The sequence below is a fragment of the Salminus brasiliensis genome, chromosome 6, assembly GCF_030463535.1.
Source record: "Salminus brasiliensis chromosome 6, fSalBra1.hap2, whole genome shotgun sequence".
In the NCBI taxonomy this organism is placed as follows: domain Eukaryota; kingdom Metazoa; phylum Chordata; class Actinopteri; order Characiformes; family Bryconidae; genus Salminus; species Salminus brasiliensis.
Window position 1 is genome coordinate 21,549,344 of NC_132883.1, and position 15,757 is coordinate 21,565,100.

A 15,757-nucleotide genomic window follows, 5' to 3' on the forward strand; every position below is an offset into this window, starting at 1 on the left:
TGCTCCACAATGACGAGGCTAAGCGCCGCCCCCGGGGAGGATTTTCCCCAGACACAAAAATCACCCTTACTGCCGTGTGAGTTTCAAAGCCCAGCCGCCGAAAGCAGCACGCCCCCCCAGCCCCCCCAGCCCCCCCCCCCTGCTGCTGGCCCTCAGAGCGCGCTATGTGGGCTTCGGCTGACGTTACTCCCCACATGACCAGCTCTCAGGTCTGGATTTTACAGATTTTTGGAGAAGTTGGTTGGGTGACTCATAACCAGGTGAAAAGCAGAAGGTTTGATGGGGGGGGTGCTAAAGGAAAAGGCAGGCCGGATCGTGACTGAGTCGTAGTTAAATCTGGTCGTAGCAGTGTAGGACTGAGTCTGTTGATGTGTCGCCCTCTGGCGGCGGCCAGTAAGACACCCCTGTGTTTTCTGGCTAACGTCTACAGGACACACAATGTAAATATGGCCTCTGACTTTGAGTGCACTTTCTATTGCAATATATATATATATATGTGCTATTATCTTTATACATGCCACATTTTATATTTAACTATTTTCCCCAATATGTTAAATGTAACCAATAATAAGCAGTAGTTAAAATGTGGTACAAATCTGTATCTGTATAATATAATATAAATCTGTATGATTTCTACATATTTTCATCTAGAAAATCAACAAAAAAATTGAGTAATTTGACTGGGGTGTCTAAATATTTGCATACAACTATATTTTCTGGTATTTTCAATTTTACTCTACCTACTTCTAAACCATGCAGTGATTTATTCTTTAACTTCTGTTTTTATAGACTTTCTTCATCCTTTTATTGGGCCGTTTTGGTTGCTGTGCCTTTAATATTGGTGTATGCTCTGCTCTCCCCACATATCGCTTAGTTGCGGTGCCGGCCGACCTACACAGCCCACCCCCCCAAACCCCCGTTTTCACGCGGCGTGTGGCTTAATATGCCAGATTAACATTTATAGAAAGACATTTATTGATCATTACCGATGTTTTTTTTTATCTCGATAAAACTTTGCTCTTTAACTTTACGTATTAAATATGAATCACGTTCTAGCAAGTATCTCATATATTATCGCTATCGCAGTTCTTTTAGCATGTGTTAGCTTGCTAACAAATATTAGCCACAGTTCTCTGCATCCTATCCCCCTTACATGTCATCTCTTCCGACTGTCCCGCTGGGTGAAATTGTCCACGTGTTTAATTGGCCATTCACGATTAAAATAAATGGAAATATATATTTTTATTACTGTGTATTTTTCTTGACAGTGTTGCGCGTCGCATACCAGCTAGCTAGCTAGCTAATACAATTGAAGGGCGATCAGCTCGACTGGCTAACTAGTAGCATGATGGCTAATACAGTCGAGGGGAAGGAGCTCGGCTGTTTAACTTTGAACGATTTTGCGCGGATACTCCGCGAGTGAACAGGTAAAATACTCATTGTAAAGTAAGCAGTTGCTTTGGGTCGTTGCTCACTGCATTGGGTCCTAAATGGTCCTCCTGTAAGATGACGTCAGAGGGGATAGGACGTGTCACGGCACCTGTCATGTTGCCTCGGCTGCAGTTCGACAAATGAGCGGCTTGACTGCGCACGCGCCGGGCTCACACGTGGGCATCGCGTGTAAGGGAGAGGGGGGGGGTAAAAGAAAAAGACCACCCCCATCCGGCTTAATGTCTGTGCTTACACTGAGACACTCTAAGGTAAAGGTGCACATATTTGTCACTGTACTATGTTCAGCAAAATGTGTCCTCTGCATTTAACCCAACACACACACACACAGTGGGGCAGCCCACTCCAGCGCCCGGGGAGCAGAAAGGCTAAAGGGGCCTTGCTCAAGGGCCCAACAGTGGCAGCTTGCTGAGCCCAGGAATCGAACCCACAGCCACAAGCACTCCACTGTTACTCAAGACCCATCTTTGTCTGTTAAGCTAAAAAAAACAAAAAACTAAAAAAACATGCTAACTGGTAACCTCTCTGCATCACTGTCTATTCCTTAATCTGTAATATGCGCTGAACTGTTTAAGGGACAGATCTTACATAAAGTAAGTAGTAGATTTAGCATTAGCACATATTAAGCTAGGTAAAGTAAAGCTTTGGAAAATATACTCCACAATGGTCAGCTGCAGCTAACGATGCTAACTAGCTAACACAGTTAGTGACTGATAGGAGCTCACTACAAATCGATCGCTCATTGGCTAAATTCACGCTGCTGCCTTTCACGATGTACATGCCACCGCCTGTCTGCCAACTTCAGCAATTGCTCCTCTTCTTTATTGATCAACAACTAGCTCCATGCTGTTTGACTATGTATGATGTTTTTAATGAGTGTTAAGCGCCATCATTGGAATTCACATGATTTCATGTCAATACCAAGAATAATGTGTTCTCTGGAGAGAAGGGGAACACTCCTTGTAACTTCACCATCAGCCAGTTATGTATGAAACCAAAAAATGGCTATACCTATTAACATTGGAGGTAGTTTCCTTATTATTGTTCCTCATTTTAACTGTGCAGTGCAGACCAGCTTCCAGATTAGTACCCTGGTGTCAAAAACTCCATAGTAATAGTACGTGAATGGTTAAGTCTGATATGTGTACTGTGTGAAATTAGATATACCCTCACAGAGCAATTAATAAAAAGGGTCTCCTTTTGCTCTCAAAACAGCCTCAATTGTTTGTGGCATGGAAGTAATGTTAGAAACACTTCTTGGAGATTCTGGCTCATGTTGACATGATTGCATCACACACGCCCTGCTGATTTTCCTGGGGCGCTTTAATGCTGTGAATCTCCCAATCTACAACATTTGAAGTGTTCTGTTCGATTAGACCACTGAAGAACGCTGAGCTCTTCGTCATGTTCATGTAAACAGTTGGAGGCGACTTTTACTCTGTGACATGATGCTTTATTGTGCTGGACGTGGCCAGGAAGGGCTGCTGTGTCATTCAAGCAATGATTAGTGGTGCAAGTGCAGTGGATTTGGTAGTCGCAAAGCAGCCCTCAGAAGGTCCAGTGAAGCTAAAGAGGAATATTATTCATTCTGCATTCATTCATGATGCATTTGACCATAGCGAAAGGACAGCACAGGCAGATTAGGTTTTATGTACTAAACATGCAGTAATTAATTCTAATGTTTAATTTTACAGACTTTCTTAATACTTTAAATAGGCTGTACTTTAAACAGCCAGGTTGGGTTCATTGATTCATGCTGTTGTTGCCCAATTCTGACAGTAGCGTTTGTGATTTATCAGAATAGGCTACGTTTTTCTATTTTTCCCCCAGTATGTTTGATAAGCCTGTGCCCACTGCACAGCATCTTTCTAAGCAAATGGTGCATCTATGCTACACCAGAGGAGGGCTGAGTAGCTAAATCCATCCTCAACAAAAAGTATTGTTCTCATACAGTAATAATGACTCAAGCCACACTAAAACGTGAGTAGACAATAGAAATCGCTCAAAAACAAGTACCGTGTTCCATGTAGAATCAGTTCATCCAGCATGCAGGGTTGGAAGCTATTCTTAACGCTAAAGTGAAAGGTGTGTCCCAAACAGAACACAATTAAATTAAAATTAAAATGTCTATAATCTATCTTAAGGACCAAAGCAGAATCAGGTAGATCAATTTCTCCAAATGAATGCACTCCACGAAAGGGAAAGGTTTTAAAATATCATAAACTTCACGTATATTTGATGTAGGTAAGCGAGTAAAGGTAACAATACTGCCCACTTCTGGCAAACAAAGAAAAGACTTAGTAGGATTAGGCCTTTAGAGTTCAATTCCATTCACCAGTTTATTTGTGAGGGTTATTTTTCGCTATGTTTGACGTGTTCGTGTGTAATGCAATAAGCCATTTTGAACTAGAAGCCATATATTCTGTTCAACAGTAGAAACTAGGAGTTTTTAAAGCACCGCATAGTGGAATAAACAAAACTGTTACGTTTTAAATATAAAAATAACAATTATAATAAAATGCTAAATACTCACCTGTACAGAATTGTGTGAAAATAAGCTGGCCTCATGTAAAATTATGATAAAAGCCACAATTGACTACACATTTAAACACTCACATCTCCACACACAGACAAGCACTCGACTGTTTGAGGCACTATGTACTTGCATAACATACAGGACACTCTCGAGAACAGTATAAGTTACAAGCTCAAGCATACTCCATTCATTTCCCTTACAGCAAACAACAGAATCCAGCCTACGGTCCATCTTCTGCCTGCTGTGGCACATTCCCCCCTCCCTCCCCAGGTTCAATACCGGCCCCTGCGCCTGCACTGTTAGCGTTCTGCAGAAACTTCCTCAAGTCCTTTAACGCAGGCCTGAACATTTGGATGAGCGCTAGCAGGGCTGCCTGCGTGCCCTCTAAGGCTTGGGCTTGTCTCTCTTGGGCACAGGCCTGCGCCTCCTGTGAGCGGCGGATCATCTGGAGCAGGTCATTCTGGTTCTCCAGGTGCTGGGCAATCTCACGGACGTGAAGGTTGGTGACACGCTGCTCCTGCAGCAGCTTGGCTGAGTTGAGGGCAATGCGGCTTTTCAGCTCTTGCGGCTTCACAGAGCTTTCTGCCTGCGCTGCCAACATCTCCACAGGGGCTTCTGCGGTGACTGTGACCGGCGTTTCCGTGGTGCAGTACTCCACCATGCCCTCCTCGAGCGTGTGGTACGTGGTCTCGGCTGCTGTACCCCAACACAAAAAAAGGCACAACCATGTTAAGATGATGGTCAGTACATCCGTCCTCTGATGTGCTGTGTCCATCACAAATGACTCAAAATGCTTACCTTCTAGTGTTTTTATTTCACAGGCTGTACCAGGTGGGCCTGGTTGGATACCTGTTGGTACAGAGAAAGCAGCTTTATTTCTGACATTAGCACACTTCCTTTTTTTGTCAACCTCGCATTTGCTACAATTTTGTTTTCGTTCATCCAGTAGAATTTCCTTAAAATATGGATTTGCGTATTTTTGGAAGGGAATTCGACTAGTTTCTCAGTCCTACAAGTGCTTAATACCTTCAAAAGTGACCTCACATAAGGTAATTACATGAAATGTTTACAAATATACTGCCCTGAAGGTTAAGGCATTTTTAAATGATATATTCATGATTTTTTTCCCCCAAACAATAATTTAGTTTTCATATGGTCATGATGAAGAGGTAAAATTGTATGATAAAATAGTACCCAAAACATTATACTAGTAATTGTGAATATTTATTTATTTATTTATTCTAGTATTTTTTTCTTACTTATTTGTTTAATATATATTTTAACGTTGTAGTTATTATTGTTGTTATTATCAGTGTTGTTGTTTTTTATTATTGTTATTATTAATATTATTATTAGTAGTAGCAATAATAATAATAATAACAGTGTGTGTGCTTTTTATAAAGTTTTATATATAAAATAAAAATAAAAATAAAAACAGTCGACCCCAATTTCCCAGGTTCCACAGTTAACACAGACAGCAGGCTCTGCAAGTGTTAAAGTTCAGCGCAGTGGGTTTCTCTAGGCTAGGCTAATTCACGCTACAGTAACGCCATTGACTTACTTTGCGTCAGTGTAACTGTGGTAGCTGAGCTAATCGGCACAGGCACGGTGATCTCCGCGGTCGCCTCTCCAGCCTCCCCGGCAGGCAGGCTTATGATGGTGGCTTCTCCCAGCAGATTACAGATCCGCTGTTGCATGGCTGTCAGAATGACTGGGACGGTGGTGCAGTCGCCGGTGCCTTCCATCGCTGCCCGCGCCTGGGCCACTTTCCGGCGGACCTCGGTCTTTAAATCGGACCATTTCTTCTTCACCTCCGCCAGTTCGCGCTGGCAGTTCGTGACGGCGTTAACGCGCTTCAGTATCTCCATCCATGCGTTATTCTTAGTGATGTGAGTAACGCCAGCGTTGAAGTGGTTCACCAAAATGTGCTTTTGCTTTTCCATCTCCTCCACGATTATTTCAACCTCTCTTTCCGAGAAATTCATTTTTCTCTTCTTTGCTTGCGATGCCATAATGTTTTAAAGAAGACTTGAGAAAAGTAAAAAAGTGCGTAGCATACGTAAAAATAGTAAGTTTTTCGTGATTAAACTGCGCAACGTAATGGCTTCTTGAATCGACTTCTTCTTCCAACAACAACGCTTGCGTCCGTAATGGCCGAAACCCCGCCCACTCTCGTAATGTGGATTCTCATTCGCTGTGGCGTTTAGCAAACGTGACGATCCTCGCTCCTATTGGCTGAACTGACGGTCACTCTAGACACACTTTGGCGGTTTACTACGCAACACGGCGGAGCACTATAATAATACAAGCAATGCTTAGCTCTGATGCGGCGTAAACCACTTTCCCTGACCTCTTACAAATGTAATTATTATTACTTATCAGCGTATGTAATAGATTATATATCTGACCCAAATGCCACAAATAATTATTGGATTTTTTAAAAATATGATTTTGAAATGTTGCGCTGTCGATCAGCCTTGGGTTGATCATGAAGGGCTGATAGTTACTGTCTGAGAGCTTTGCCGAGATAGACGCAGAGTGTACAGACCTCATGACCTTGGAACATCATTCTTTTTTTTTTTTTTTTATTAAGTATTTTTATAGTGTTTATCGATCAGCCTACAGTGCACGTGTAGGGTAGTTACTACTTAAAAATGCTAAAAATAATTAAAATTCAAGTCAGAAATTCACAAGAACAAAAAAAAAACAATACAATACAATAGCACAGGATATTCCAGTCATGTAGGATTTATAAATTTTATTTTGGATGTGCCAACTGCACATGTAATTGCTCTATGAGTACCCTTTCTGCATTTGGTTTTCCACTAATATACTAATACTATTATAGCACTCTATAATAGTCTAACAGATTTCTGCTGTTAAAGGAAACCGAGCATATTGCTGCTGTCCAATGAAAAACATGCATCTCCATTTTTGTCTGTTTTTAGTTTTCTCCATCATTTGAACCCTGTAGCTGCTTCTATTCACTGCGTAAATAATTCTGTATTAATAGTTACTTGGAATAAACTCTTAAAAACATTTTTAATTGACTTCCATTCAGAGTTAAGATCATTTTGCCTTTACCTGTAAAGTCACTATTTCGGAGACACATGTTTTTCATTGGACAGCGATGATATGAAGGGCATTTATCTAGTCTGGTTTAAACCAGCTATTTGAAGCTTCTAATAGATGGCTATACATTACTGGAGGAGCCTGTTGGTCTGTTTGCTAGCAGCAAATGATGATACATTTTGTGCATAATGCTATATTTAAGATGTAAACAAAGTCTATTATAGAAAAACAATCTAGAAAAAAAGTCAGAATTGTTTATAGCAGTGATGGTTGGACCCTGATGTTCAAAGCATTTCATGTCTTTAAAAATATGTTGTCTGACCAAAAACACTTTAAATTATCCATTCATTGTGAAAATGAATTTCTCCTGTGTCTTCGTGACACCTGCATGTACTGGGCACTGGTTTGTATGCCTGTGTGTCCCTGCGAGCTCTTTTAGTGACTTTCCGCCTTTGTTTTGTCAGATCATTTGAAGCTGTTTACCTAGGGCTGGGCGATGGGGTGGTGTTATTGGATATTGGTGATGACTGACTTGTAATATACAATGCGTCAGATGTAATAACTGTAACGTAGGAAAAGAGAACCGTTAAAGAACTGGGACTAATTTAATTGTGGACAGCTACTAGATGTTCCCAAGGCTGCTACATATAGTCTGTTGATTCAAATGATTTGTACATTTATCCCAAATTCAATACATCATGGTCTCCCCCAGATATCTATAGCTGAGTCCCTCTGTTATAGCCACAGAAAACACCCTTGGCTTTGGAACTCACTGCCATCTGATGTTTCTCCAGCAGGGGAGCACTGTTAGCACACTTTTGTTCTGTGAGAGAGGTACAGGCACTGTTGTAGGTGTAACGTTACGCTGACTTTCTCTACTTAGTTCCAAATAAACTAAATTACTAGATTTTTTTTTTCTGTTCTGTTCTGTAGTGAGTTTTAATTTTCCTGTAGATATAAATAAACCCCCAATGAGTGACAGTTTTGATCACTTACCCACATTTTGATGAGGCAAGAGGCCTAGTGATGGCTTATGTGAGCTGTACACATAGTACCCTGCATCAGTCAGCGTTTTGGGATTGATTTTTTGAGGCTCTGAGACCTAACAGTGCTATTTTGTATATTATGTTCACTGTTCTACTTTATTTACAGTCATGGCCAAAAAATATTGCAGCATTTCTTTATTAATATTATTGTTATTAATGTGTTCAGATTATTGACAAAAAGTCAAATCCGATATCATTGAACACAGGTGAAACAGGTGGACAGGTGAGAGGCCCTAATTGCGTAGTTTGCGTGTAGTAAGAGCTGGCACTGTCATTCGCCAAAGGTACTCTATGAACATACGACCCATTAAAGCCACTTGGTGCTTACTTAAGTGGGGAAATTGTGATAGCATGCACTGTTAATGTACCCTTTTAAGGTGCTTTGAGGAAAGGAACCTTTAAGAAAAATGTTTTTAGAAGAAATAGGCTCCACAGTCTCCCATTCAAGAACCCCTAAACGTTCCTCAACATTCAGCAGTGTAGGATGGTAGATGTAGCATAGCTTGGCTTATCTTCCTGATCCACATTTTCACATGAGACAGTGTGATTGGACGGTGGTTAGATAACAAAAACGCAGCAAAGGAAATGGTCAGACAGAGTGAGATAATGGAGAACTATGACTAATGTAAAAGCAAGCCATGAGTTCTGAAAATGTGAGTGAGAGCAGGACACACAGGATGAAACTAGTGAAAAGTCATGCACATGCACAGCTGTACAGTACTGTCCTGCTGCGACAGCATCGAAGTGGGCAGTATGGTGAAGTGGAGAGCTGGGTTGGGCAGAACAGCAGGAACAAGTTGTCTCGATATCTGGGAAAGAGACAAAAAAAAAAAGAAAGGAAGAGAAAAACAGGGGATAAGAGGGTTTTGGGAAAACACAGACATTGAAGAGTCAGCAAGGGGTAGCTCAAGACATGAGGGAGATAGAGAGACAGGGAAGGAAACAGGGAAGTTTGAGAGTACATACAATCTGGAAAAGAATAACCAAATGCTTGTGTGAAGAGGGGTGTTCTTTTATGTAGATTTAAAGACTGAGTGTGTGTCTGAGTCTTGAAGAGCGACAAGAAGGTTGTTCCCAAGCTTCTTCCCCCCTGCATTGTTTTGTCTATTTGAAGGAACTGCCAGAAGGCCAGCATCGAAGTGTGAGAGCAAAGTATACATGACCGGTTAAAGGATTGAATGAGTTAGCCAAAATACGGCAAAACCATTGAGACATCAGGACACATCATGTGTTATCCAGTCTTTGACTTCTTTTAGACCGTCTGTAAATTTATTGAGACAGTGGTCGTCATTTGGTTTAGCTGACATGTAAAGCAGTGGAAGTTAATACCATGCTTACGAAGCACTCCACCCAGCAACAGCATATAAGAAGTGAATAGTAACAGACCCAGCACTGACCCTTGCGGAACACCATCATTCACTTTTGTATGATCAGAGGATGCGATATTAAAATAAACAAATTGGTAACGGTCAGCCAAAAGGGCAAAAAGAGGGCAAATCCTTTGATTCCTAAAAGGTTTTCAAGCCTGTTCAGAAGTATCCCATGATCTGTGGTATTAAAGGCTGTGCTAAGATCAAGTTAGCACAAGAACAGTGAGCCTCTGTCAAGTAAAAGCAGTATATTTCGAGTTGGTGACTCAAATATTTAAATCAATGTTTGGCATTGCAGTCCCAAATACAAGATTGAACCATTTTCAGCAGTGTTCTGTGGTTTCCATTGGCATACAGATGTGCAGCTTTTACAGCATTTCTACTCCTGAGACTAGGTATACTGTATTTATACACGTGAAAGTACTAGTGCCCTCAACTGTGTCTGGCAGGTAACTGAATGATTTGGTTTAGTCTGGGTCCTGAGATTAGGCCCATTAGTTAAATTATCTGTAAGTGGAGCATACTGTGATCTGTGTCTGTTTCCCTGCTTAGTAAAGTGGCTCCCTTGTGTTCTGTTTGTCATTGATGGTGAAAGAAACTAACTCTGTGCAATAAAGGCAATGCTGTTTTTTCAAGCAACCAGTCTGGAACTGACTCACCGAGGTTTATTTCTTGGCCCCAGGACAATTTTTAGTCTGTTCCGAAAGACGTGTGTTTAATGATTCATTCATTTCTGTTATTGCACACACACATAAGCTTACACATATTTAAGACATATTTATTTATTTCTGATAAGAGACAGATTTATCAGATGACTCAAGATTAATCAAATCATCCTTTTGTTTCAGATGTTCGTATGTTGGTGTCCACTTTAAGCTATTCTCAAGTGATTCTGGGATACAATAAGGACATCATGGAACATTAATTTAGACCTAGGCGTTCATCAGAATACATGGCCAGCCCTATATTAGTGGCATGCCGCCTGCAACTTGCAGTTGCTCCGTGCAGAGAAGCTGTTAAATCCAAGGTCTTAGGCTGCTAGCTGATGGATCAGGGGCCCTGGGCCCAAACATATGTTGCCAATAGATCTTTAGGACTCACTGTGAAGTTACAGTGTTTGCAGTTTTTGAGTTTTAAGCTAATTTCAACTCGAGTGAGCTGTGTTCAAATGTTTGAAAGCTGATGAGGTTCAAGTCCAAAGCTGTGCCAATAGCTGAATGTTACTTATATAATGTCTTGCACAGATGCTGCTTTCACGACCAAGTAACGAGAGGGGAGTTTCCAACATCCAAATGGAAAGAATCCACTCGAACACTCCTCCAAATCATAATTCTTTCCCAGAAATGTACACCTTCTCAAAAGCCTGGACATCTCGACTTCTTTAATGATAAGCAATTTAATGGCATAACATCCACATGGTGGCGCCTATACAGCAACAAGAGTAATGGCAATATTTTAGGCTTATTTTAGAGTTTCTGTTTTTGTATAATACCACCAAGGACATGAGGATGTTTGGATACAATATTACAATATTAGCCAATATCAGTTGCCAAGGACACAATAACAAAAATAGTACAATAACAGGGTGGAGTTCGGCAGTATGATGTCATTTATTCCAATAATGATAAACACTCATCACAGTATGCATTTCAGGGCATATCATGGATATTAAAGAACACAGGCAATAAATGTTTTATCAGTGTTTCATTAAATTGCCAGATTTCTGTGTTTCTTGTTTATGCCAGAAGTGAATGACATACTAGGGACATCTAGCCACATATGTACTGCACTTCCTTCCTTCTCACACCAGTGTTTTCTAGCATTTGTTGATCTCTAGAAAAGCTTAAATAAAGGTACTCAGTGCCTAAGTCCAACTGCATCAGGCTCCTAATTGGTTCACAGCCTGTGTTCCTAGACAAGTACCCCTTTAAACTGTCAACTATAAAACAACCTTTACACTTGAATGCCACTATGTTGGAACCCTGACAGGGTGTATTTCGCTGCCATTCTCTGAGGCACCTGTTATTCAGTGCCAGGGTTGAGTGGATAGCACAGATTGCCCTTTGCTGGTAGATTGAAATGATGCCATGAATATGTGGGCTTAGCCTCTCCGGTCTTTTTATAACACAGGGCCTTTACTGCTGTCCAGAGAGATGGCAGGACTGCATGTTAACATTTTATACTGATGTAGAAATCTGCAATTGCACTGGAACATTATCTGACATTTCGCACTGATCCATGTATGATAGTGCACAGCCGTTATTAGACAATAGTTAATTTAGTTAAAAATTAATAACAAAAAATTTAACAATAGTTAAAAATTAATAACATTTTACATACATGGGCACAACCTTTTGTTTCATCATTAAATCATATTGTCAAATTGTAGCTGTACTGTTAGTCATATTAGGTACATTAGGTACAAACATGAAGATCCCTATCATATGGGCTTCCACCATGGAACGAAATTTCTGACACTACCTTTATTGAAGAGAGCTAATTATAAATGATGGGTTGTTTTGCAGGGAGCAAGTACAGGACACAGTGTTCCTCCACAGCCTGCTCATAATTACATAATTACCTAAACTACTTTCTAGTGTTCTAGGTACTAAAAAGCCGGTGTTGACAACACTTTGGTAGCAATACGCTGTAAAACAGGAGAGATAGGAGTTCTCAGACATCCTGTTTTTCACAGCCAGTGTGACCTCCAGCAAAGGTTATCAGAGCCCTAGCTCTCTGACGTAATTCACACTACATCAAAACAAATCCCCTTAGTCAGTGATGCAGGTGATCCTGGAACATGACCTTATGGTGGGGGGGGGGCACGTAGCTCACACACAGTGGATCAATACATTTAGAATGAAGGAACAAGAGGCCGAAGAACATGCTGAAAAAGCACTGTTTACTTCTTAGAGCAAAATGTGTTCTTCTCTGGCATTAATGATTAATCAGTGGGACAACAACTGCATTCTGCCCTGACTATCATGATCATCCCCTCAAGCACTCTTCTATAACATCTGCATTGTTATAGACCACTTCTGTCACTTCACTGATGTCGATAGGCTTTTAATGACCATACGGTATGTTATTACTGTTTGGAACGATCTTGCTTGAGTCTAGTTTTGTAATCTTGGGTTTTGCGAGTTCATGCTTTACATGCTATATGTTGCACCTTAGCCCTAAAGCCATTTTCTTTCGCTGTATGTCCAAATATGGTTGGAATAACAAATAAGTGTTAGACATAGTCTAAAAAAAAGGGTATGAATTAAAGCTGTCACAGAATCCTTGAAGGGATTTTTGTTGTTTTATATAAAAAATCTTACAGGTCTGTGACAGCCAGAAATCTTGCTTGTTTGTAGGTGACCAAATACTTATTTTCCACCATTATTTGCAAATAAATTCTTTAAAAATCAGACAATGTGATTTTCTGAAATTGTTTTTCTCATAGTTGAGGTCTACCTATGACTTTACTGAAAATGTGCACGTGTTTGTCACTGTACAGTGTACACTGTACAGCAAAATGTGTCCTCTGCATTTAACCCATCTGGTAGTGAACACACACTCACACACACACGCGTTAGGGGCAGTGAGTACACACACACACCCAGAGCGGTGGGCAGCCAACTCCAGCGCCCGGGGAGCAGAAAGGGTAAAGGGCCTTGCTCAAGGGCCCAACAGTGGCAGCTTGCCGAGCCCGGGAATCAAACCCACAACCCTGTTATCGATATCCTGGCGCTCTTACCGCTGAGCCACCACTGCCCTACAGATGTGGCCAGTACGGGGATCGAACCCGCGACCTTGGCGTTATTATCACCACGCTCTAACCAACTGATAAATAAATAAATAAATACATTAATTAATTAATTAAAACATTTAAATCAACTGAACAAATGAGGCTCAATAAATCTCATTTGGCATAACTAAGAAATGTACATTAAGCAAAGCTAATATTTGCATTGTGCTAAGTGAGAAAGCCTACTGTAATAATGTTACTAATGGTACTAATTTTATGGCTGATGTTATAGTGTGTTATTAAGCGTAGTGCAAGCATAGTGCAATTGCATAAAAAGTGACCGGCTCTGTGTCAGTCAATAGTGCATTATTAGTGCATCCTACTTGCTGTCTAAAGGCATTCAAAGCAAGCATTGCTGCCCTGCCTGAGAAACCTAAAACAGGCAGCAAAAATAACATTAGCTAGCTAACACATAAAGCATTTGGTAAAGGTGCACGTATTTGTCACTGTACAGTGTAAATGTGTCCTCCGCATTTAACCCATCTGGTAGTGAACACACACTCATATGTTAGGGGCAGTGAGTACACACACACACACCCAGAGCGGTGGGCAGCCAACTCCAGCGCCCGGGGAGCAGAGAGGGTAAAGGGCCTTGCTCAAGGGCCCAACAGTGGCAGCTTGCCGAGCCCGGGAATCGAACCCACAACCCTGTTATCGATATCGCCACCACTGCCCACGATTTGATTCTCAAGACTAGAGATAGTCATTCATACTTCCTAAATAAACACATTTGTGATTTCATATCAGAATGCCTGGTTATTAATAAGAACTAGTCTGCTAGTTAGCAAATTGTTTAGTTAGAAATATATGCTATATCTGTATTTGGGTACATAAAGCTACATCGTTTCTTTACTCTAATAAACCTTAAAATGATGTAGGACAGTTAATGTAATTGTAAAGCTAAACAACTGCAGCACATGAGAATTTTGTAAGTTGGCCAAGGCAGCCATATTTAGCAGTTGCTCCAGGTCTCCTCCCAATCCACAAGGCAAAACATGGCTGTTTAACTTTACAAATTCATTACAGTAGTTCTTAATTCATAACTAATTCATAATTTTACATTCTGCAAATAATTGCCATCAACTGCATTTTAGTGTCTCAGAAAAAAACCCCAGTTAAGGCCTTTACAGGCCGGTCAGTTATGTCAAAAGCAAATGTATTGTAGGCCAACATTGGCCTAGTTCCACCAGTCCCATTTAAGGCTTGTCACCCAGAGATGAGGTGCAGCCAAAAAGTTTATGTTCAAAACTTTGAAGTGTGTGATTTTTATGATGTAACTAAGCAGTCGAGTGTGTTCAGTGCGCGCTACGTTGTTCAGCTACTCTGCCACATGCACTACAACTGCATGGGGCTGCTCCAGAATGACACCGCTTGATGTAATAAGAGCAACCAACTGACTTCCCAAACCTCCTGCTAGAGCTCATTACAGTCATGTGGTCGGTTAGCTTAACTGTGTGATTTGGCTATACTTAGCTTCAGGAGACCTGCAAGCTCCGATGTCAATCATATGATCAGACTAGGACAGCCATTAGCTCTACCTTTGCAAGCCAGAACTCGAATCATTGTAATTGCATGCTCATGCTGTACACATAGGCTTTTACATCTCTTTGTATGAAATGTAGCATTACCTTATGAAGTGTCCTTTAGGAATGGTCTGCAAAGGGTCATTTGTGTGTACTTTTCTTGGTATTTCCAGAGATGCATTAGTGCACAAAGTGAAAAGTGAAGACGGTGTCCTGATTTGGAATTTGTTGCCGTACTGTCTCAAACGATGTAACAATGTCTGGAACTAAATGTCTTTGACATCATGAACCGAAATACATTTTACAGCCTGGTACAAATGACACTGCAACTGATCAGCACCGTTTGGACAAGAATATTTCTTTCATTGTTTACAATGTGATTTTATCATCAGTGCTAGTGACCATTTTTTACCAATCACAGTGTTCATTTCACACTAACAGTGCTGATTTAACACTGGCACATTTGCTTTCTTTAAGAAATCTTTGAGAACCTTAAAGCCTTAACGTCACTTATCTTCTTTCAGCCTATAATGACTGATTTGCAGTTAGATGAAGTCTTACAAAGCTTTTCATTCTAATTTTAAACATTTACTTGTCTAAATGACCAGTCAGTACACCATTAAGTACATGTAATGTTCCTTTTTTATATGTTCCTGAGGAGATCTGATATAAAATAACAGTTTGTGTGTGGAAAGGAGAAAGTCAATGGAAAAGAAGAGGAAAAACAGGTGTTTTCAAATTTGGAGCACAAACATTATAGAGCAAATTGACAGAGATATATCTGTATATATTGTATATATAGTATTTATAGTAGTGGTACCATCTTCAGTACTTTTAGGCAACATACTTCTACCATATTCCTGTGCAGTTCGTTTTTAGTTGCATTTCCCCCAAACAATTTGCATTGACTACTGGATTTTCATTTCATGTAACATAAGGTCTATAACTGTCTAAGAGGGGGGGGGGGG

The 15,757-nt window shown here is 40.6% G+C and overlaps 1 protein-coding gene across 2 annotated transcripts; it reads right to left on the reverse strand.

The window, feature by feature from the left end:
- Window positions 1-3,761: 3,761 nt before the first annotated feature.
- Window positions 3,762-6,109, reverse strand: naif1 (nuclear apoptosis inducing factor 1). Of its 2 annotated transcripts, none has more exons than XM_072682003.1 (3): window positions 5,547-6,109; window positions 4,784-4,834; window positions 3,762-4,678 (listed from the first exon to the last, which is right to left on the reverse strand). In XM_072682003.1, the coding sequence occupies exons 1-3, from the start codon at window positions 5,995-5,997 to the stop codon at window positions 4,206-4,208; spliced, it is 975 nt and encodes a 324-aa protein (XP_072538104.1). In that variant the 5' UTR covers window positions 5,998-6,109; the 3' UTR covers window positions 3,762-4,205. The 2 variants fall into 2 exon arrangements, with proteins under 2 accessions (XP_072538104.1, XP_072538103.1); XM_072682002.1 differs by having other exon boundaries at window positions 3,762-4,681.
- Window positions 6,110-15,757: the final 9,648 nt, after the last annotated feature.

Coding starts and splice junctions, on each gene's coding strand:
- naif1 (XM_072682002.1), bottom strand. CDS start 5,997: ATGGCATCGCAAGCAAAGAAGAGAAAAATGAATTTCTCGGAAAGAGAG. Junction 4,835..5,546: donor CACAGTTACACTGACGCAAA/GTAAGTCAATGG, acceptor CTGTACCAACAG/GTATCCAACCAGGCCCACCT. Junction 4,682..4,783: donor TGAAATAAAAACACTAGAAG/GTAAGCATTTTG, acceptor GTTGGGGTACAG/CAGCCGAGACCACGTACCAC.